General features: G+C 40.9%; 1 protein-coding gene across 1 annotated transcript in view; it reads left to right on the top strand.

The window, feature by feature from the left end:
* Positions 1-23129, top strand: part of Tox3 (TOX high mobility group box family member 3) — a 97867-nt gene extending 74738 nt beyond the window's left edge. The window contains exons 4-7 of the mRNA XM_035441410.1: positions 11312-11581; positions 15808-16035; positions 17735-17815; positions 22374-23129. Coding sequence (XP_035297301.1) covers positions 11312-11581; positions 15808-16035; positions 17735-17815; positions 22374-23129 — 1335 coding nt within the window. The remainder of the gene's footprint in view (positions 1-11311; positions 11582-15807; positions 16036-17734; positions 17816-22373) is intronic.
* The last annotated feature ends 532 nt before the right edge of the window (positions 23130-23661 follow it).

Below are 23661 nucleotides of genomic sequence, written 5' to 3'. Positions count from 1 at the left end.
GCTGAGGGGCTGTTGTCTCTGATGGGTACTTAGATCATGCTCTGATTGTCCTTAAAACATAATAATACTAGATTGCTATCTGGTATTGGGTGATTGACAGACATAGAGGATGGCCAACAAGAGTCTTCTATGTGAAATGAACTTTAGGGAGGCTACACACTGCTTTGGAAGTAGCTGGTCTTCCCTTGCCTTTGTTTCAATGTGGAGGTATGTTTGCAGTGAGCTTACTCAGGTGAGCAGTTGAATATGGAAGCCTGCCTTAGGTGCCCAGGTTATTTGAACTTACTGAATTAGAACATAATGTGTATGATGTATGATTTGTTCTCATCTTGGATCAAATACCAAACCGATACAGAGGAAAGGGGAAAAATCTGCAGAGGAAAATACGGCCTGAGTTACTGTGTGAAAATATACCTAATTGTGTTATTTATTGTCAAAAACATCGAATAAGGCACTCTAGAGAGCAAAGATTACTAATGCGATAATTTTATTTCTATTTTTCTTGGTGTGCAATTATAGTCAGCAATCATGGGAGTAAATCTGCTTAAGTATTTTAAACTCTTCTGCTGGGATTGTATCTTTTTATTTCAGCACAGTGCAGAGTGCATTTGTGTCTGTGCAAGTAAGGTGCTAACCAGGCATCCTAAAACAAGATTAATAGTTTATAGTGTTCTTTTTTTTTCAGACCCTGATAAAGTGAGACAGATGTGTTGGTATAACAAAAACAAATCCTACTGCTTGTTTACATATTTCTCTGTGCATTAGGACTATGCCAGCGATGTTTATTGGTTTCATTTTTAATTCCCCAGATAACAACGTATGATTGCAAAATATGTAGTGGATTAACAGTGCAAAGATTCAGTGTGCTTTCTGAAATGTAAGATTACTTTCCCAAATAGGATTTCAGCAACATAATTTTCTTTGCCTGTGATCTTTTGTGTTTGAGCTGAACACGAAGGTTTTCATTTTTGCTTTTTTTTTTTTTTTGTCAGAGAAGAATGCCGTAAAAAGGCAGGAAATAGTCACTGAGTATTCATAAATGTTCCCTGACATTGCAAATAATTGTTTTCTGTGGACTGTCTTACATTTTTGTCTCTTTGACAGTGGAATGGAGGATTCTATCTTCCTCTACAGTCTAGCTTGTAATGTACTTGGAAAATAATAAAGATAAAAAGGGTGTTTAGTCACCAAGGGAGTTTGCTATCGCTGGCCATATTTATAGATGCTCAGCCAGGCTCATTCAAGTTGCAGAAATACTTAAAAGACCATATAATATATGCTAAAATGTGTACTTTATTAAATTGGTAAATATTTATTAGTAATATAAGAATCTGCCTTTAAATTAAACATCTGATGAATTACCTTGCCTCAAAGCTATAAAACTGTTATTGCTGCTATAAAAAAGTGTAAAGGAGGCATTTTGACTATGAAATTTCATTTCATGGTCAATTGAATTTACTATATTGGAAAGAACTAAAGATGGAATCATAAAATAATTATGATATTCACATACACTTAAAGACAATGCTTTCCTGGGCTGGCGTTAGAATGGAGGACTCAATTTTTAATGCTTTCTTTGTAATGTATGGCTAATCACTAAAGCAGTTCAATTATTCCATTGATTTTTTTTTTTAAGTGTAGGTACTTTAAGTGCAGGCTCTTGTGTTTACATGGACCTCATCATGGCTATGGTTGCTGGCTTGAAGTTCTGCTCAACCTGAATGCTATTTATTTTGGCTTGAAGCAAACTAATCTTGTTGGAAATTCTAGCAGAATTTCACCTTGAAAAATGTCATGGGATTTTAAATCACAAATGTTGGGAAAAATAAAATGTACCAGGACAGAATTATGATGAATACAATGTGTCATTGGCTTTGTTCTGTGGACTGCTGACATGTTCACCTGTAAACTTGAATTCAGAATCGCCAGAGGCATGGTTAAAAATAGGTTATGTCAAGGTTCCTTTCTATCTCCCTCCGGATATGGAGTTGCTGGCTACATGGTAATACTCCACAGAAGCCTCCTCTGAGATCTCCTATAGGAGGGTCAATACAGAAATAATAAATAATACTGTATCCATCATACATTCAGCATCCTAGTGCATGTGGGATATTTCATACCTTATGCAAGTAACAAGTTTTATTATCCAAATGAATATGGCTGTCTGTGAGGGATTGCTATGGTGAATTAAGCCTATCATATAAGAAGAAAAGCCAGTTTGTTTATGTCATATCGGACCAGCTTTTCCGCAGAGCTCTGTCGGCTTTGCTTTAGAAAGACTCCCTGTTTGTCACAGTCCTGATTGGCTGCATGATTGTTGGCAACAAGCACAACATGTTTATCTTCCTTAAATTTATGCCATTATATTTAAAAACAGAAAGCAGACGAGAAAAGAGAGAGAGATTAAAAAGAGTCCAATGATTAGCATTCACATTTCAGAATATGCAAATACCCCTCTGGTATTCAAAAGAGAATTGCTGAAAAATTGAATGTCCGTGCATTTGTAGTTTCAAAGAACAACCTGATTTGCTTGTGGTGGGCACGGAGATTTTTAAAACAGGATGTGGTTGGGCAGGTCGAAAGCAACAGTAGATTTTACTTAAAAATTTGTTACCTTTAAACATTATTGTCAGTTTAACTGATCATCTGGAAGTTATTTTAATCTAAAAAAGATTGCAATTCTGAAAACCAACAATGAAGCTCCAAAGCTTTTTTTTTTTTTAAACACCTCTCTATAATCTGCCCAGCCTGCTGAGTAGCACCGACATCAGTAGTACATCAATTTCAGAAAGTGGATTATTTTTACTAGACAGCTATTGTGACATATTGGGTCAGTCATAAATGAAAGATATTCATGCAAGCATGCAATACTTGTAATGAAGTCTCACTCTGACCTTCTGTATGATTGATTCTGTAATTTAGTTTTCTCAGGCAGTGCCTGAAATGAAATGAAATCATGTTGAACAAGTTTTGAATACCCACAGTGCACCAGGAGAAGAAAAATCTGCAGCCCCAGAGGCTTGAGAGAGAGCAGATGAACGATTTATCTCTATGCTATTATAGCCTTTGCCAGCATTCAACATTTCTTTTTCTTTTTTTCTTTTTTTTTTTCTTATTTGGCTTAAGTACTTAATTCTGCAGGTAGCTGTAAATGGGAAAATAAAATGCTGTTCAGATTTAAAATGACAGGACAGGAGTATGTGCAGGGGGCTGATAAAATATCTTGAATAGAACTGACCTTTCATGTAGCTGAAAGTTACTGGGGGATTCATTCTCATAATTACCATATAGATTATTTTTATTTCTTTCCTGCAATGAAACATTTCGGAGAGCAGTACTGCTGATTGAATGAAAATTGAACTTGTTAACATTCCTTTCAGCTCAGCCTGTTGTACATAACAGAAGGTTAGCTTTGATGAATTTCAAAATTCTCTTTGATATCTAAGAAACAGACAGTGAGGTAATTGTCTCTAGTTTGATATTTTGTATGCCCCCCTCAAAAGAGAATTTATAAAACACACTGATGATTCATACACGTTTCCTGCCTGCATTATATTTCCTGTGTAGAGGGCCTGCGTGTTCTGTTTGATGTTGCTTTGGATTTATTTGTGATAGCACACATGGGTTCGTGTGTGTGTGTGTGTGTGTGTGTGTGTGTGTGTGTGTGTGTGTGTGTAGATAATGCTGTGTTGGTTGGTGTTGTAACACATCAAAGGTAGTGGTTGCAAATTGAAAAAGGGGGAGGTGAAGAAAGCAGGTTTGAGTGTGAAGTGTCTAGATCTGTTCAGGTGAGGGAGAAAAGGCTGTGGAAGGACTCAAGCTTCAAAGTCTGAGTTATATATAACATGCTTAACTCGAAATCCAGGTAGATAGCTTTTATGTACAGAAAAGTGGGAGCTTATTAAATGACATGTCTAAAATTACAGAACTTATTTTACAGGTTTTTCTTTCTTTACACATTCAGCATGGTTCTAATTTTGATTGTTATTTTTTATCTTTATGAAATGATTTTCCTGCTATCTTATACTTTCAAAGGAAAAAAACTTACATTCAAAGAAATAGCCCACTACCAATTAATACATTGTTTTTAGTAATGTCGCTTAATGTGTTACAGATAAAACAGTTATTTCATGGGTCATTAATGTGTTTAATGTGTGGAACGTTCTATTAAAACAAGCCCTTATTATTATTATGAACATGTTCATTACCATTGTCAACAGTGGCTGTGCCGCTGAATTCTATAGGATGGTTACCGCTCAGCCATCGGGGACTGGCAGGTTCTCATACAGATTGAATGATGGCTGTGCCTGTGTATTTTAAGTAGAGTTGCTGTCAAAAACCATTTTCACTGTTAGTTAACAATGAAAAAGAAGCAATTCCCTCACTTTTAGTGGACAAGTCCTCAACTGTACAAAGTCTGAATTATGAAATCAAAGCACATGAACCACTAGCAAAATCTAACACCTACTGAGCACTATGGACTATAGTATAACAACATTAGTTTTTGTGGGGTTTTTTTTTTTAATCAATGCTTCATCCCTGTAATATCAAAACTCACAGTCTGGATTCTTAAGGATGCTTATCACCCAAGACACCTTTCATGTAGCTCACTTGATTGGTCAACAGTGGCATGGTCAACTTATTTCCACATCTCTTCTTTGTGGCTTGTGTCATCTGTAGTTGAGTGTTGCCAGACCGTATCAGTGCTGGAGGACTACAAAGGCACCATTTTCATGGCACCAAGTTCAGATTCCTGGATACAACCTGACATGATGGCACGGTGTGTGTTAGAGGGAAAAGTCACTCTTATGTGGTTATTCCAGATCCTTATTGTCACAGCACTTGCCATCTTGTGGTAGGTGGCCTTTGCTGGATTCCCACCACCCCCACCAGAACATAGAAGCTCCAGGAAGACAGGCATATCACGTGCTGCTACTTGTTGGCATCTGTAGGCTGGCCTTAGGTCTGGAGCTATTTCATCTCTTCCATATGTGAACGAATTAAAAGACAGTGAAAGCCTATTTATTCATTATAAGGCATACCTGACTGCTACACTAAGTTGAAGGGAGGGAAACTTAGACTATAAGCAGTTGGAAAGCTGGGATTCCTCTTTTAAAATGTACTATGGGATTAAAGGGAATAAGCATGGCACTGACTCCAATAAGACAAGGAAGCATCACTTTTAAGTGAGTGACATAACATTGAATGCTTGATATACAAATTTATTTTGCAAGGAAACTGTCATTAAAATGAGACTGAGTGTGAGATCATAAACCTGAGAGTAGTGATTAAGTCAAATCTAGCAGTGTAGATATTTTGATGAATGGAAAGTTGGTGGAATGGGGGTTGGAGAGATTACTCAGCACTAAAGAGTTCATACTGCTCTTGCAGAGATCCAAGTTTGCCCCTCTATCCCTGAACCCACATTGAGTGGCTCACAGCCACTTCTAATTCCAGTTCTAGGGGATTGGTTTCCTCTGGTTTCCACAGGCACCTGCACTCATGTGTCTATACACACACCCACATAGCTGAACATAAAAAAAAAATCTTAAAAATAAAATTGGTCAAATAGGAGTCAGTGATTCCCATTGGCTTGATTAGTGGCATTTTCTTCATGGGCTATGGGGTTAGAAATATTACTGGATAAGCAAAATTGTTTGCTTGATTGTTGCTAATTTATAAATAAAACTTTAACATTGCTATAGGACATGACTAAATAATTGAGCATAAAATTGCTGGCCTATATTACATGTTTGTAGTTACTCTGCTATTTTTAGTACAGCATAATATTTTTTACAGATAATGTTTATTTATTCCAGTTCTCAGGAAATGTTGATTAAACCTGGCTCAGTGAAAATCTGTTTAGGCACATTTGCTTCTTACTTAGGTGCTGTCCTTCAATGTGAAAACCTGATGTTGGGTTGTTCATAGGGAGTATTTACTTGACACTGCAGATAGCAAGCACATAAATACATTTGCATATGAAATTTAAGATTCCCTGAGATCAAACCAGATGGAAGGAAGCACCATTTAATGAGTGTAAGTAGGTAAACTAGAACAATAATATGTAATATTTAAAGAAAAAAATTAAAAACCTATAGGTTACATTTGGGGAAAAAATACTAAGGGAAATATTTCTTTCTGTACCAAGATAAATTGCTGCTCAACACTTATGTGTGAAAAAGATTTAAATATGAATGGGATTTGAGTTGTCCTGGCTCAGGAAATGAGAGCAGACTGTAGCCACCTGCCCTCCCTGCCCTCCCTACCCCCCTATCCTGTGTGTGATTTGCAATCATGGTTGTGTAGTGGGGATTTGCATAGTCAGAAGGTTTTCTCGGTTGTCTTTGGTGGTGGTAAGTCAAGAAGAAAATCTTGTTGCTTCTTTTCCACCTTTCTTTTGTCTGTATGTAAAGGAAAGCAGACCTTGGGCCATCAAACTAGGCAGGTCCTGGAGTTTATAGACCCATGTTATGAAGTCTTCCTCTTGGTAGTTAACGGTGTTTGGCTCAGCTCTTTAATATTTTAGTGATGAGATTTTTCTTTCCTAATACAAAATTGTCTACATTTTAACAGTTTGATTTGGGGTCAGGAAAGATGGCTCAGTAGTTAAGATTGTCTGCTGCTCTTGCAGAAGACTGGAATTTGGTTCTCAGCTCCCACACTATATGGCCTGTAACTCCAGCTCCAGGAGGTCAGGTCCAGTGCTCTCTTCTGGCCTGCCCAGGTACTCATGTGTGCATACCTAAACTAACCAACTCTCTCTCTCTCTCTCTCTCTCTCTCTCTCTCTCACACACACACACACACACACACACACACACACACACACACATACACACACACACACACAAACCATTTTAAATAATAAAAGTAAATCTTTAAAAATAGTTAACTTAGATGTTAATATTTAATAATAGGCAGAGTTTTGGACAAATTAAGAAAACCATGGGACTGCTGAAAAAAATTGCCATTGGTTAGCCTCTTATTTAAATAATGAAGAAACCTTCTGACCAGGTATAGGGAGGAACAACAACCCTTAGTGCAGCGACCCTTTTTGTTGGGAGCCACATAATGTGTGGACTTCAGGCCCATAGATGGCCAACAATGTGTTCCTTTAGGACCTGAGTCTGCTCAGTGACCTTCTACAGTTGGGTATTAATCCTGAATTCTCTTCAGAACACAGATTGAGGTACTTACTTGAGCATTTATACTGAAAGTCTCAAGCTAATGCAGTTGGACTTCCCAGGAGGACTAGTCAGTTCATATTTTTTGGAGTGACTAATTCCACTAGGTAGGAGACACACCACTGAACACCCAGTGGCTTGCTTGTACACTACCATCAGATCTGACATTTTCTAGCCAATGTCCATCCTGAAACCTAAGGGCCCTGCTGTTCCTGACCCTGTGTTGGCAGCCTCTGGCCAGCTGTGCTGTGCTCTGCTCTGATCCCTGCATCTCCACACATCGCCTCTCTTGGGGTGTACTGCTTCCGTCCCTGGCTGTTGATTTCTGCCTCCTTTTGTTCCTTAGCTCTTGGGGCTCTTCATCAGAGAAGTAGCCTGCCATTTCCATACCTGTTCTCCTCTGGCCCATGGCCATCTGTCCACTCCTGCCCTGTTTCTCCTCTCCCAGCTAACTCTGCCCCCAGCACCTATGACACTCTGTGCTGTTACCCTCAACTTGCACATGAAGTTCCTTCTGCTTGGAACATGAGTTTTCCTCAAGTGCTGAGTGAACATATGCCTTGGTAGTAGGGCCTTTGCCTAATGTGACAGCCTAGGTTTGAACTCAGAACCATAGCATAAAATTAAATAAACAGACAAATGCATAAATAAATAAAGTTGTAAAGGTTACTGGCATTCAAAACATGTTGCTTACAGAGGACTCTTATAATCCGGTACTTGTTTTACCCCTGTAAGTTGACCACTGGCAAGTCTTTCAAGACCCAATTCTATAGAGAGGATTTATAAAAACATGTTATGTTTCTTTGGGCTTTGTTTTTGGTATGCATTTCTTTGTTATGTTATTCTTGCTGGGAAAACCTCTGAGTTCTTTTGGAGAAATACATACAAATTTTTCTGCCTTTCAGAAGTAATACGACACACCATCTTCACTTCTGTTAAATGTTTAAGGGAATCATGTTTGATTTTTTAGTTTCCAGAGCAGAATGGGTGCCTGTTAAATGCTCAAATATGAACTTTTAAAAGGAACTGACTTTTTAAAGAAGTATGGGGAGTCCTAAGAACTCTTTGTTTGTTGGTTGGCTTTGTAGTACTAGGGCTTAGAAACAGGCCCCACCTGTCCAGTACTGAGCTACATCCCCAGCCTAGACATCTTTTAAAGATTACTTTTTTAATAGAAAATGATGGGAACTGATGAAGCGCACATTCTTAATAATTGGTGGCCCTCCAGGAGCTTGAACCTCTTCACTATAAGTTTATATGGTGTAGAGTCTATGACCGCTAATCTTATATGGTCATCCTCCAACATAGGAAGCTGTGATAGGTTGAGTGAGAGCCAGGAAGAATAGTGACACATTCTGAGGAGTAGATTATGTGAATTGGAATTTCCTTGAATGTATTCCAGAGGGTTCTTTGTATCTTGTCCTATGGGGGATACGAAGGATGGGGTCAACAACTTCTTGGGTTCAAAGACTTTTTTTGGCAAGACTTTGGCCTTGCCACCAATATTCTTTACAATAATTCCCTAGCTGTGGAAAACATTCTTTTTAAATGAAATATAATGAGAGCACTCCATTTAAAAAACAGATGGATGGTGGTAGTGGAGAGCCCAGGGCCCATTTTATTTTCTTTCTGCTTACCCCATCTATCCTTAGGGCATCACAACTCATTAGAGTGCCATTTTTCTATTGAGCAAGAGTCACTAGCCATTGACTAGTGGCCCAGGGACTCACCCATGTCTAAGTATTTGTACAATAATAGTACCTAGTCCCAGGGGCTAAATTAGGAAACACATGCTTGGTTTAGCCCAAATCCCAGCACCCAGGAAACACCCAGGGAGGGATCCTTGTCAGACCCCCAGCTGGAGCTCCCCAGCAGCCAGCTCCTTAATAAAGGTATGGTGGCAGGTGGCCGCTGTCTGGAGGGTTTGGTTCTTGGCTGCCATTTTGCTGATGAGAAGCCATTTAAAAGTTGTGTTTGGTTGCCAGTCAGTAAGCACCTATCTGGACTGATTTTCACAGGCATTGGAACAATGAGAGTCAGGTGACTTCACTGTAGAGACTGAAGCCTCATAATCAGACTTAGCGTTAGTTAACATGGCTTTGCAGGTTAACTGAGACATCATTACTCGGTCACAATTAAATGTATTTAAGTATACTCTGAGAGTTGCTTGATGGCAACTTTGAAACTTTCAAGCATAAGTCTTAAAAGATAAGAACACATCCCAGAAGATATATGGGCAGCGCAATTGAAATGTCACTTACCTATTACTGAGAGTAGAAGTGAGTGAACAGTGGTGGAACCGCAAAAGAACATGAAAGACTGGGCAATAGCTACGGGCTTCTGAGGGGGAAAATGTCCTGTAATCCCAACACTTGGAAGCCTGAGTCAAGGAGGATTAGGCATTCAGGATTAGCCTTGGCTTACATAGTAATTTTGAGGTCAGCCTGGACTACATGAAACCCTGTTTCAAACAAAGTAAAACAAAATCAGGAGTTCTGAGCCAACCTTAGCTACAATTAAAGCCAACCTTGTCCACATGAGACCTTGTTTCAAACAAAACAAAAACAAAAGTATTAAATTCCTGCAGTTACTTTGATTTAACCATTTATGTTAGCCTCTATTTTGTTTTGCCTGAGTCCTGTTTTAGTTTTCCCTTTGTTCTATATTTATATATTTACTTTATATTTATGTGAAGAAGTTAAGGCCAGTTCTTGTTCTAATCTCTTATAATGTGACTATTACTAACAGTTGAGATCACTTTTTAAAAACAATAAATACAAAGGGACTTTTTTCTACAGTTATACCTCAATTTATCTTTTCCCATCTTGGATGTCACTCTCGCTCAGTAGTCATCACTTGGAAGAGATTTTGTCCCCAAAAAACATTTCTAGAGGGAGGGAGGCTGCTTAGTTCTGATGGGAAGAGGCTGAGGATGCTGCAGAGGTACCACAGAACCCAGAGGACATAGTCCACACCCCCAGTTACCTGGTCCAATGGGTCAGTAGAGTCAAGATTGAGAAACCCAGCCATAGATCAGAACACAGCAATCTAACTGGCTCCTTTAAAAAGCTTCCTAACGCGTTGTAGGATGGTAAGGTTATTGTTTATGCAGCCAGATGTCTTTGACATGGCTTCTTGCTTACTTGTAGGAAGACTGTAATTGAGAATGCTCAGTGTAGACAATTCAGCTTATTTTAAGAGAAGAAGAAAACAAAAAACCTTTCCAGAAAGACTCCAAAGAGGAACAGTAAGGAATCTATAACTTTGTCCATAAAATGGGATTCTAGGTTACCTGGAGTCACAGACTCCCTCCAAATGACAAGTCTGAAAGAAGTGACTGGAAAGGCATGTCTTTATTTCACTTTCTGTGGTATTGAAAAGGAAGGAAAAAGAAAGAGACAGCAACAGCCTTAATGGCTTTATGTAACTCCCCAAACAAGGAAGGTTACTTCTGAAGTCAGGGAAATAATTTTCACAGAAAACTAATGCTGATGGGGAAGTCCCCACCTGCTATTCACGAGTATTTTTAGAAGTATTATGACATTAACTCATGGTGGGTTCAGCAAAAGAAAACAAAAACAAAGTGGGTTTAAATGAAAGCACTGGTGTGGGAGCCAAGACATTGAATGTCTTGTAGATGCCCTTAGCCCTGTAATCGAGATGACCCTGGTTAGCACAGGTCTATGTGGAAGGGATTCTCTACCTCAGACAGATTCTCCTCTGTGAAATCATGGTTCCATGTCTCTCTGGCTACTCTGTGCTGAGAATTTACGTTTCCATAAGGGTATACCAGAGGGTGGGGCCTCCTCACACACAGTGGGCTAGAGGGTCATGGAACCAGTGCTGGACATGAGAAGGACATAGACTCATTGATGAACCCCTAAAGGGTTGGTCTTCTTTGGAAAATTGTGATATAAGAAAAGTGATCCAAGGACCGTCCTATAGCAAGACAGCTAGATTGCATCTTTGCATTTTATGCTTCTGGCCTTTCATCGTTGTGGCATGTGTCGAAATGTCTTGTCAAAGCTGCAATGGCTCTGACCCACCTACAGAGTCACAAAACTTGCAAGTTCTTTGCTGTTTGGGGAAACTAAATTTATTTCCCCTTCACTCTTATCTTTGTAGGATCAGAGCCACACACAAGTGTCACAATACCGCCAGGATCCCTCCTTGATCATGAGGTCAATTGTCCATATGACCGATGCTGCTCGCTCTGGGATCATGCCTCCTGCCCAGCTGACCACCATCAACCAGTCTCAGCTCAGTGCACAGCTGGGCTTGAATTTGGGAGGGGCCAGTGTACCCCACACATCTCCTTCACCTCCAGCAAGCAAATCAGCCACTCCCTCCCCTTCCAGCTCCATCAACGAAGAGGACACTGATGAAGCAAACAGAGTAAGTTGGAGGTGGCCTAGTGTGGAGCCTGGCAGACAGCTGGATCAGTACCTGCTTGCGTCATGGATCACATTCATGGCATCACCTTTTGTTTCTTCATGGATTTGGAGAAACTTTCAGTTGATGGTTGATTGACTGTTTTTTTTTTTTAATTCATATGCAATTTTTTGGTGAAAGGGTACTGGAACAGAAATTGGGAGACCAGGTCTCCAAGAGCTGTAAGACATTAGGCAAAATCCTTTTGGTCATTTTAGGCTTAACTGTCCTGGTCTGCAAATGGGAGCACCTATACTCAGTTTCAAAATATTCTAGTCTCTTAAGAAATTCTAAAGTGCTCAGGTTCTGTTGCTGATATAAGAGTTTCTTCCCTTTGTTGGCTGGCAGCATTTCAGTAGTGCCGTATCTTAGCAAGGGCCACTTGGTGGGTTTGAATTATTCTCTATCTTTGCTTTTGTCATAGAGAATGCACTTTTGAATACACATAGACTGCAGATGTGACTTTTCTGAATGCCCAAATAGGTAACTTTAATGAAAATGAGCACTGTGATGGTACACATTATGCGTGATTACTGTTATGCTTTTCTTTTACTAATGCTGTGTTTCTTTGCTTGTCAGTTTTCTTGGGTTTAGTGGTGTAAAGGTTTCTGAGAAGCTGGGGTGGTGCTCAGTGGTAGGGGACATTGCTACTATGTGCAAGGCTCTGAGTTCAAATCTCCAGCACCACTGAGAGGGAAAAAAAAAAAAACAACTGTTGCTCAAATTACTCCTCTACTGGTTCTGAATACCAATGTTAAGACTAATTCCAGGTGTGGTTAGTGGCATAATTGATGCTACCAGTATGCAGAGATTACAGTCACTTCTGTTTGAGAGAGTGAATTAAGGAAGACTTTATGGAGAAGGTTGTATTTGAATTAGGTCTAGGAGGATACATAAAAGTTTGTGAGGCAGAAGAGAGGCCAGCATGCTAGTTCAGGGGAAAATGTGGAGCAGTGGGAAGTGTGTGTCCATTTAGGAGTTCTGTGAGGTTTGATTTAGGAGAGGACAGGAATAGAAGAAATGGCTTGAGTGTGCAGTGGCGTCTTCATTTGTATGCAGGGATGATGTAATCAGACCAATGCTTCAGAAGGAGCACTTTGGCCTTCTGTAGAACACAGGGATGGTCAGAAGAAAAGGAGATTGATGAGAAGAGATCTTTATGCTGGCTTGTTTGTTTTTATTAGAGGAAAGAATGGGCGTGGAATACTGGGTTGATGAGGTGTGCTGATGAGGCTATACCATTAAGATGTGGTGATACAGTGGAAACGATTAAATGGGTTTTGGTTTGAGAGCCAGCGTGGATGGGTTTGGCGTGCATTGTGGGGGAGTTTGAGGTGTTTCCATTTGAGACTGGACCTCAGCACTTCCAAGCTGGGACTTTGGAGACAGGGACTGTGTGTAAGACAATGTAAGGAGTAAGTCATGGCCAGAACTCTAAACATCATTATCTTAACTAGCAAAGGGAAGAAGACTGAAAGATGAGAAAAAGAGGAGGGAGGCTAGAAGGATGATACAGAAGGCATGGGATTTAAAGTAGAATGTTTCAGTATACAGTGTCCAGTAGGCACCCAGCTGGACACAGAGCTGACTAATACAGAGTTAGTGATATCCTTTTTCATGAAGACTTGACTGTGGTGAGAGAAGAGAGGCACAGGCTGTGGCTGCTTAGCAGATATACCTTTTTATAGCCATCTGGGATCCTTCCCTTCACTTACATACACTCAGGTCCTGTGTCAAACAGAAATTGTCCATAAGACCCCTCCTTGCCTGACTCCATTTTAAGGGAGGGTTTAGGTTTATGTGAAGACCAAGAATCCAATTTTTTACATTTTAAGCCAATTATCTGAGAAAGGAGAATTAAAATGATCATTTTAAAAACTCTTTTTTTTCTTTCTTTTTTTTTTTTTTTTTTTGGTTTTTCGAGACAGGGTTTCTCTGTGGCTTTGGAGGCTGTCCTGGAACTAGCTCTTGTAGACCAGGCTGGTCTCGAACTCACAGAGATCCTCCTGCCTCTGCCTCCCGAGTGCTGGGATTAAAGGCTTGCGCCACCAACACCTGGCTTAAAAACTCTTTTTGGCGAAAGTATTTTTCTGGCATCCTTAACCTTTGATGTCAACTGCCATAAGTGTGGGGGTTTTGTTTCTCTCTCTCTCTTTTTTTTTTAAAAGAGACTGTATCCTAATCTGTTGCTTAAACTGTGGGATTTCTTGCTTCTAGTTTAGTCTTAAAAAGTAACGGTGGTTAGGACAAATTGTACTTGGCCAAGAGTGGCCTCAGAACTCACAACTTTTGAATATGGCTTTACAGAAGACATGAGCCAGCTCTCCTCACTGAAGAAGAGCTGCATGGGAAATCGTCATACTTTAGCACCAGCACTGCCAGACTTTCTTCAGGGAGGAGAATAAACTTGACTCCATTTGAAGCTTTATCCATGTTGTAGTAAAAGAAAACTTGACTTCTATATTGTCTAACTTAAAGGTGTCTGGTTCTCCATCAAGCTTTATGGTATTGGGTAGAATTAAACAAGTCTTGTTTATTCTGGAAATTTAGAAAAAAAGACTGTGGAGTCTAAAGAATTATCAAATTAACTGTGTAAGTTGGGAACACTGGTCTTTTAGAGAGAAGGGAAGTGAATGCATTTGTATGCTTTATAGATGTGGCTGTCCCCCCAAAACAGTACAATCTGGAAGGCAGCCAGTGATTCTCAAAGGTTTAAATATTATGTGTTCTCCAAGAAAAGTTACTGCTTATTATGCCCCTCACTAAGAATTGTTGGTAATTGTTTTAAATTCCAAGTGGCCCCCATAATTTAGAAAGTTTTAAAACGCCAGTGATATTTAAGATTCAAGATCATTAAAATCTAATCCGTTAGTAACTTGGATCAGTTATTGTTCATTGGACTCAAGCCTGGCTTTTAAACAGATTCTGCCCAACACTTGAGGATTCCTGATGAAAATAAAAAACAAACAAATACCTTCAATGTGCTTGCACTGTGATCTAAGCCAGAGAAAGCTGAGGTTGATGCGCCATTCACCCTCCCGCTATGGGTATTTCCATGATGTGGTCAATAAAAAGCAGGTGTTGGGACCTGTAGGACTTGGTGGTCAAGAGCACTTGCTGCACTTGTAGAGGACCCAGGTTTGGTTCCCAGTACCCGCATGACTGTTCACATCGTTCTGTAACGTCAGTTCCAGGAATCCAGTGCCCCTTTCTGGCTTCCGTGTTCAGGGCATGCATGTAGGCAAAACACCAAAACACATGAGCTAAAAATAAAGAAAACTAGTAAATAAACAGCAAGTGATAGCAGCAAATGAATATGAAGTGTGGCTGTGTATAAATTTGGATGTCTTCGGTATCACATGAAGGGTTCTGACTTGAGAGTCCATACTGGGAACATGTCTTTGTGCAGTGCAGGTGCTTTCAGGTTACTCACCTTGTATAATGGATAGCTTTCTGGTAGCTTTCCCGTTCGTCTTGGCAATCTTAAGTATCAGTTAGTGTTCTTCTGTAGGCTGTTGATGTTATGAAGAGTATTCATTTCTTTTCTAGATCTAGTTAAAGTGGTTTTGACATTTTTATATTTCTTGTTATCTTGTTCTTTAGAAAATAAAGGTGACCTTTCTTTCATTGTGCAAGTGTGGTGATTACAGCTAATTTCTATTTGCACTTCCAGAGGCTCATTAGCGCAGCAACCTTCTTGTAAAAAGAAAAAGAAAAAAATCAGCCACACAAAAAATCAATTCTGACCAGTCATACAGATGGCATGCAACTGTAGCAGGGGACCTTGTTTAAAATATCAGAATATGATCCACATCCAAAATGTTATTAGGTTTTCTTTCTAAACCCTCTGTGAACTGTTCTGCTTGTGTATGCGTGTGTAGCATTGTATATAGAGAGCATAGCCTGGTGCAGAGAGAGTGTTCTGGCTTTCATTACTCATAATTGCCATGGAAAGCATATGTTGCGAATATACTGAAGCTACTTCCGGGTCTCATTAATCAGTGTTCTAAATGCTAATCTCTGCTGTCCAGTTAACTCTAAGCAAGTTTGCCCCTCCCCCGCTTTGGTGGCGATTCATCTGTTGATGAACCTTAACAAAACCTTCAAAGAGCAACTGTGGCTTGGAATAAGTCTTGCTGCATTCTCTGCAAGTTCATTCCAGGCAATGAATTTTCTTCCTGCTTTTGCAGGCCATTGGAGAGAAAAGAACAGCCCCAGATTCTGGCAAGAAGCCCAAGACGCCAAAGAAAAAGAAAAAGAAAGACCCCAATGAGCCTCAGAAGCCAGTGTCAGCATATGCCCTGTTTTTCAGAGACACACAGGCTGCAATTAAAGGTCAAAACCCCAATGCAACCTTTGGAGAGGTCTCAAAAATTGTAGCATCTATGTGGGACAGCCTTGGAGAAGAGCAAAAGCAGGTAAGACAAGCATCTATCATGGAAAGGTATTTTAAAAGCTACCAGAATATTCTACATCTAATATGATTGTTTCTTAAGAAAGCTATGAAATCAAAACACACCCAAATAAACCCAAATAACTCTACTTGTATTGATGTCTAGTCAATTTATGGGTACGTGTTCAAATTTTGTTCACAAGAGACTTGGAAGAAATCTGGATAGTAGCCTGCAAGCATAAACTTTTGATGATAATCTTTTCATTTTAAATAATGTGGAATTTTCCCCTTTGTTCAGAAAGGGCCCTACAAAAGGATTAGATCCATCCTGCTTGCTTTTCCATTGATCATCTTTCTGAACCCTTGTGCTATCCTGGTGTGTTTCCAAACTTTGAAGCTGCCTCTGCATGTCTCATTATTGTCACTGGGCATTTGAAATTTTTATTCCAAGTTCATTTTCAAACTAGATAGTGTGAGAGGTATTCAGAGATTAGCCATGCTGGTGGGAGATAGTTCCTCGGGGCCTGCTCCCCTCTTCAACGCCTCAGCATAAATGAAGGGAAGAATGGGATCCTTTGGGGTTGGTCCTCCCCTGCTTGCGTAAAACTCCAATTACCTTTAATAGGACTTTTATATATCTGTGAAGAATAGGCCCCTATCAGTGCTAAAACAGAGCAGTTGTTTCAGAAAGGAGGGGTGGAGAAATGCACATCATGAACTCATTCTTGGTAGCTTGTTCACTGCAATGGTGCAACTATTGAATGTGCCTGTTTGCTTGCCATGAGCTTATTCCCATACCCAGTACACCCATTACTGTCCCCAAAATGCAATTATAAGGAACTAGAAAACTGCACCACAAACTTAGCATAATCTGAAGAGGAGGTTTTACTTTGTTCTAACAGCTAGCCATAGGGCCATTTAGGATAAACAAAGCCCAAATCCTGTGTAAGACGCCAGTACTTAAGTAACTTCCTTATCTCACTATGCCAATCTCCATCTTTTATTATTTATGACTTCTACTTCTCTTTGTTTCTCCAAAAGAATCCCAGGGTTGAGATGCCTCTGTCTTTTCTCTTTTGTCTAATTAGAAAAAAAAAAAGTGCGTGCGTGTGTATGTGTGTCTTGTACTAGAGGCCACAGAATGTATGGAGGTCAAGGGCAGCTTTCAGCTTTCAGAATCAGTTCTCTCCTTCCCCGGTCTGGGTTCCAAGGATTGGGCTCTGTTTGTCAGGGTTAGCAGCAGACACCTTCACCTGCTGAGCCATCTCATCAGCCCCTATAGTTTGTCATTAAAGCTCTGATTTAGTGCAGTTTAGGAGGGCATAAGCAAGAAAGTTGACACTGATGGAGAAACCTAGTCCTAACTAGAACTTAAGCCATTTGTAGAAAGCTGATCCTTGATGCTTGCTGACATCATTCTCCCTTTCAAGGGTAAACATCAAACTTGGGCTTAGGTGTAGGTGGCAGGGCTTTTATTCCAGTGTGTGTGTGTGTGTGTGTGTGTGTGTGTGTGTGTGTGTGTGTGTGTGTGTGAGAGAGAGAGAGAGAGAGAGAGAGAGAGAGAGAGAGAGAGAGAGAGAGAGAGAGAGAGAGAATTTGAAAACCAAAGCCAGGGAGACCAGGTTTTTAGGTAAGTTCTGTTTATGTGACCTAATTTGTGTAGCAGCTTTATAGCTAAGAATTTATAGCATGGGGTGGTGCTAATTGTGGTCTTATTTTAATAGGTATATAAAAGGAAAACAGAAGCTGCCAAGAAAGAATATTTGAAGGCCCTGGCTGCCTACCGGGCCAGCCTTGTTTCTAAGGTAAGCCTGCTGCAGTGTGGGAGCTGTCCTTGTGTGCTGGAAGCTTCAGTGTGGCTCCCTAAGAGCTTTAAATTAGACACAACTCACCTGATAGTGTGAACAGTAGGAGCTCCTGGAAGCTGCTGAGGCTGAATTGCTGCTAACAGATTTGCTGGTCTTTCTATTTGTGTTTGTAGCAGTACAGATGCATCTTAAATAGCCCCTTGTTCTTCCCCTGTGTGGGGAGCTGGATCTGGGTTAATGTCCTCAGTTTGAAACTGGAGGTGTGCTTGTCAGGCGTTTCTGAGCATACCATAAGTTATCTCGTGGTTACATTATTGTAATCAGCAGTGGTGCATTTTTGACCACTTGTTTCACATCATATAAATAAATAAGCCTCATGATTATTTAAAATAAAATCATGTTCCAAGTGCTAAGACACAAAGTACATGCATTATACATAGAATATACAGTGATGTATTTTAAAAGGCACTAATATTCCAGAGTAGCTCTACTCTAGGTCATTATTCCCCTGATCAAAAGGAATCTGTATGCTGTCTGTCTCTCTCTCTCTCTCTCTCTCTCTCTCTCTCTCTCTCTCTCTCTCTCTCTCTCTCTCTCTCTCTCTCATCCATCCATCCACCTGCCTGTCCTGGTGATTGAACCCAGAGTCTTACACATCAAGCAAGCACTCTGCAGCTGAGTCCCACCACCAGACCTAAGCTCCTACATTATTTTACCAATTAGTTACTGAAGTGTTTTGCCTTTTGAGCTTTTAGACAAGCTCTAGGGTGAAGAGTTTAGACTAACAGGCTTTGCAGTGGACTCCTCTCTTCTGAGAAGCAATTCTATTTCATCGTTATTGTTATCTCAAGTCCATAAGGCCTCAAAGCCAGGTTGAAATTTTCCTTCCTGCTTTCTCTTATTCACCTGAGTTGTTTCTTGTTTGTTTCTGGATCCACCACTGGCAGCCCTGCTGAATGAGATCAACAGAAGGCCTCCTGCCTTTGCTGACAGCTCTCCCACCTCATTAGAGGGAAAACATTATCAGGACAATAGCAAAACCTCTCTTCTGAGATGCACACTGGCAAATACACCGAGTCTGAACTTAGATGTGCTGTGGGTGGAAAGTAGATTCTGTGGGCTGTGCGCATTGTGCTGTATACAACCATGTTGAGGTGTGGGAACATTGGGTGGAGCAGATGTTCCTCTCAGTGTTCCTCTCAGGTGGACCAGTCAGCCTTTGGTTTACCCAGAGGCAAGAATAGGTGACTCTCCTGAGTATAAGTGTCAGCAAGTGACTATGCAGGAATTTAAACCAGGAACTACTATCTGAAAGGGAAATCAGCAAACACAGCTAGGATCCTCCAGTCTGTGATTGGCTTAGAAGGGATAACTTAAAATACTGGGACTCTAGAGTCACAGTTCCCAACTATTTCCAAATGTACTTTAATGACCCCTCACCAAAAAGACAATTTCAAAACGATAAATTTAAAACACTGTTTACTTTCTTAAATTTGGTAAATAAATGGTGCTCACAGGGATCTAGGATTTATATTTTAACAGTTGGAAAGGAACTAAAATAATAGTTGTTGAGGTACAAGTTCAAAAAAATTTCAACCTGGACCCAAAGAGTGAAGTAGCCAGTGGTACAGGGTGGCTGCTCCACCCCTCTTCTGAGGAATTGGCTCTGTTTGTGGTTCCACAAGTGAAGAAGACAATACTTGAAGACTTCCAGACTTGCCTTCACGGTGAGGATGGATGTAACCTAATCCTGTTAGGGTAATTAAGAGAATCTGGTTCATGAGAATTTGGAGACAGAAGATCTTAGTCTTCGAATATAAGGGTCACAACCAAAGAGATTGGCAATAAGTTTGCATTATATTCCCCCATAATGTGTGCCTCTGTGTGCAGAGCCCAGGACCCCCACCCCAATCTGTAATTCTACTTTCTACTGAACGTGAATCTTCAGAGACGTTAATAGAAGCAATACGATTAAATTTCAACAAGTAAATCTTTCAGGCACCTCCACAGCCACCAACCCTGCTTCATTTTTCATTGAAGTGTCACCTTAAGGCTCCCTAATACCATTGACCAGTGTCAACAGTCACCATGTAGTTTCCTCCTTGAAACTAGCTTGGTGATTTTTTTTTATTTTATCCTTTTTTTTTCAACTTTTTTTTTTAATTTGAACTAGAAACAGGATTGTTTTACATGACAATCTCAGTTCCCTTCACCCTTCCATCCTCCCCTACCCGCCCCCACAACTAAAACCCTACCTATCACATATCCTTTCTGCTCCCTCTGGATGTTGAGGCCTTCCATAGGGTGTCATCAGAGTCTATTGTATCCTTTGGGATAGGGCCTAGGCCCACCCCTGTGTGTCTTGGCTCAAGGAGTATTCCTCTATATGGAATGGGCTCCCAAAGTCCATACCTATGCTAGGGATAAGTACTGAACTACTACAGGAGGTCCCGTAGATGTCCAAGGTTTCCTCACAGAAATCCATGTTCCTAGGGTCTGGATCAGTCCCAAGCTATCAGTCTGGGGAGCAAGAGTTCCCTGATGTTCAGGTCAGCTGTTTCTTCTTTATACTAGCTTCTTTGGCAGTGTGGATTATAGGCTGGTAATCCTTACTCTATGTCTAAAATCTGCATATGAGTGAGTACATACCATGTTTGTCTTTTTGCCATTGGGTTACCTCGCTCAGAATGGTTTCTTCTAGATCCATCCATTTTCCTGCAAATTTCAAGATTCCATTGGTTTTTTTTCCGCTGCGTAGTACTCCATTGTGTAAATGTACCACATTTTCTCTATCCATTCTTTGGTTGAGGGGCATCTAGGCTGCTTCCAGTTTCTGGCTATTACAAATAGTGCTGCTATGAACATGGTTGAACAGATGTCCTTGTTGTATGAATGTGCTTCTTTTGGGTATATGCCTAAGAGTGAAATTGCTGGTGATTTTTAAATGTTAGAGTACCTGAGAGTTATATTATGAAACCATGTGTGTTCTATTTTGTGAGTTCTTTAACAAATTCTAAAGATAATTTTGCAAATCTATAGCAGTGTCTTCCCTAAGCCTTTAGAATAGGGCCTTCCAGTAACATCCAGTCACGTGGGTTTTTATACCAGAGGACACTGGCCTTAGAAGGGTGTTGCTTCACAGTGATGTGTTGAACCAGAGCCATCAGCTACACTGGGTGACTCTATATGAGACCCCTTTTCAGGTTCCCTCCAGTAGAAGAATTTCATAAATCTGAGTCACAAGAATACAGAAGTAAATATTTAGAATCATTAAAGATGTCATATGATACTTGATTGCCCTGCAATGTCCTCTACTACCCTACCCCACTCAAAGAAGAAACCCAAGGAATGTGGAGACAGCTCCACAGTAGTGAACTTGCCTAGCATGCAGGAGGTCTGAGGTTCCGCTAGCACCACCAAAAACAGTCAAGCAAACCAAGTAGGAAAAGACCAATTTTATGAAAAATTAAGGGCAAAACTGTTTAACACGAAACATTCCAACCACTTTTGCATGTGTAAAAGAATTTATTTTTGCAGAATTGTGTGTTTTAGGCACAAAATAGAATAGCTCCTTCAAAATTGTTTAATGGGTTACTGCATTATATGAAGTTTTAATGCCCTCTCTTCATCTACGGCTTCATCGATCAATTCTGGGAGGTCCCTTGAAAATAGTTGTTAAACCCAAAACACTTCTAAAGTCATGAGCTGCTTTCATTTGATGTCTTTGAAGAATGTAGTTAAGTTTTTCTTATGTTTGAGTGGCTTCTGTGGTAAATAGTTATGCAAATGGGATTTTGACATTTTCTAGCAGTTTGGTTTCTGGTGGTATTTGTTGTTACTCGATACAGTTCTGAATGCTGAGTGCATGAGTTCGTTCTCATATCAGAGCTTCCACACTCGTTCAGTACCACATGGTGCGATGTTGTGGAAGGGAAACTGAGAAATACATGAGTGAGTAAACATGCTCGAAGATCTGGAGATGTTCATGGTAGAGCTGTAATCCATTGTCTTCCCAGTGATGCTTCGGAAGGGAGGCTAGAATGGTTAGAATGATGAACAATTGCTACTTTAAAAATGTGTGTCAGTTATCTTTTACCCCAGTTAATGCTGTGTAACCACCGGTCGCAAATCCCAGTGACATACAAAGATAAGCTTTATCAGAGAAAGCCAGGTAGCTGACTGGTCCTACAGATGGAGTCCTGCTCTTCTGTGGCATACCTGCAATTGGATGCTGACAGTGGACTGGCTTCTGAGTGAGGCAGGCCCACAGATCTTCTGTCTGTGATGGCTCTAGCTATAGAGAGTGAATGGAAGGGTGTACCATCCTTTAAGGTACTCTCATCCCATTCCAGTAACCAAGCAAAGGCACCACACAAGCCCAGACTCACTGTGGAGCAGAACAGATTGGACTCTGCCTTCAGGCAGTGCTTAGACAGTCACGTGACAAAGGCCATGGAGACAGGGCAGCATGAATAGCAGTGGCTATTTTCTGAGTCGGTTTATAGTATATATTTGTAGATTATAACATCCTGGACCTTTATTCCTCTCCATGCAGGCTGCTGCTGAATCAGCAGAAGCCCAGACGATACGTTCTGTCCAGCAGACTCTGGCATCGACCAATCTGACATCATCCCTCCTTCTGAACACGCCACTGTCTCAGCATGGGACAGTCCCAGCCTCGCCTCAGACTCTCCCACAGTCGCTCCCTAGGTCCATCGCTCCCAAACCCTTAACCATGAGACTACCCATGAGCCAGATCGTCACATCAGTCACCGTCGCAGCCAACATGCCCTCGAACATTGGGGCTCCACTGATAAGCTCCATGGGGACGGCCATGGTTGGCTCAGCAGCCTCTACCCAGGTGAGCCCTTCGGTGCAAACCCAGCAGCATCAGCTGCAGCAGCAGCAACAACAGCAGCAGATGCAGCAGATGCAGCAGCAGCAGCAGTTGCAGCAACAAATGCATCAGCAAATCCAGCAGCAGATGCAACAGCAGCATTTCCAGCACCACATGCAGCAGCACCTGCAGCAGCAGCAGCAGCAGCAGCATCTCCAGCAGCAGATCAACCAACAGCAGCTGCAGCAGCAGCTGCAGCAGCACCTTCAGCTGCAGCAACTGCAGCACATGCAGCACCAGTCCCAGCCTTCTCCCCGGCAGCAGCAGCAGCAGCAGCAGCACTCCCCGGTCACCTCCCAGATCACATCCCCCATCCCTGCCATCGGCAGCCCCCAGCCTGCCTCTCAGCAGCTCCAGCCTCAGATCCAGTCGCAGACACAGACTCAAGTATTACCGCAGGTCAGTATCTTCTAGGGTGCCTGAGGCATGCAGATCTGAGTGCACCGCGGATAGAGGCCCAGGAGGGAAGGTGTGCCGACTGGAACTTGTCCCATTGGGCAGCGATGTGTAACAGATCAAAACGGTCCTCTCAAGTGTCTATTAGATAGGCAATAAGAACTACAGTGTAGCTGGGAAGCATCTTTTAGCTGACTATACTATACATCACTTTGTTTTTAAACAAAAAAGCTGCGCTCTGTCATGTGCTGCCTTTTTTATTTATTCAGGCTAAACCTACAATATGTGAATCAAACCGTTTAATGAATCCTGGGACATACCGATGACTGTAAACTGGCCTTTCCGAGTCATAGAAAAAAAAAAATGGCCTTATTTCTCCAGAAGTGAGTGAACCACACTTCCAGGCTATTTGAACTTCTGAAGCCCTAAAATAAATACTAAGTACAAAGCACAGTTGTAACTACCTGAAATATGAAGATCCAGTTTCATACAAACGTTTGTATGATGTGAATAGTTGATGGCATTTTTTTGTCATGAAAAAAAAATAATG

Source organism: Cricetulus griseus, chromosome 3, assembly GCF_003668045.3.
Source record: "Cricetulus griseus strain 17A/GY chromosome 3, alternate assembly CriGri-PICRH-1.0, whole genome shotgun sequence".
Lineage (NCBI taxonomy): Eukaryota > Metazoa > Chordata > Mammalia > Rodentia > Cricetidae > Cricetulus > Cricetulus griseus.
Note: the sequence above shows the minus strand (reverse complement) of the source record. Positions and strands in the feature narration are given on the sequence as shown.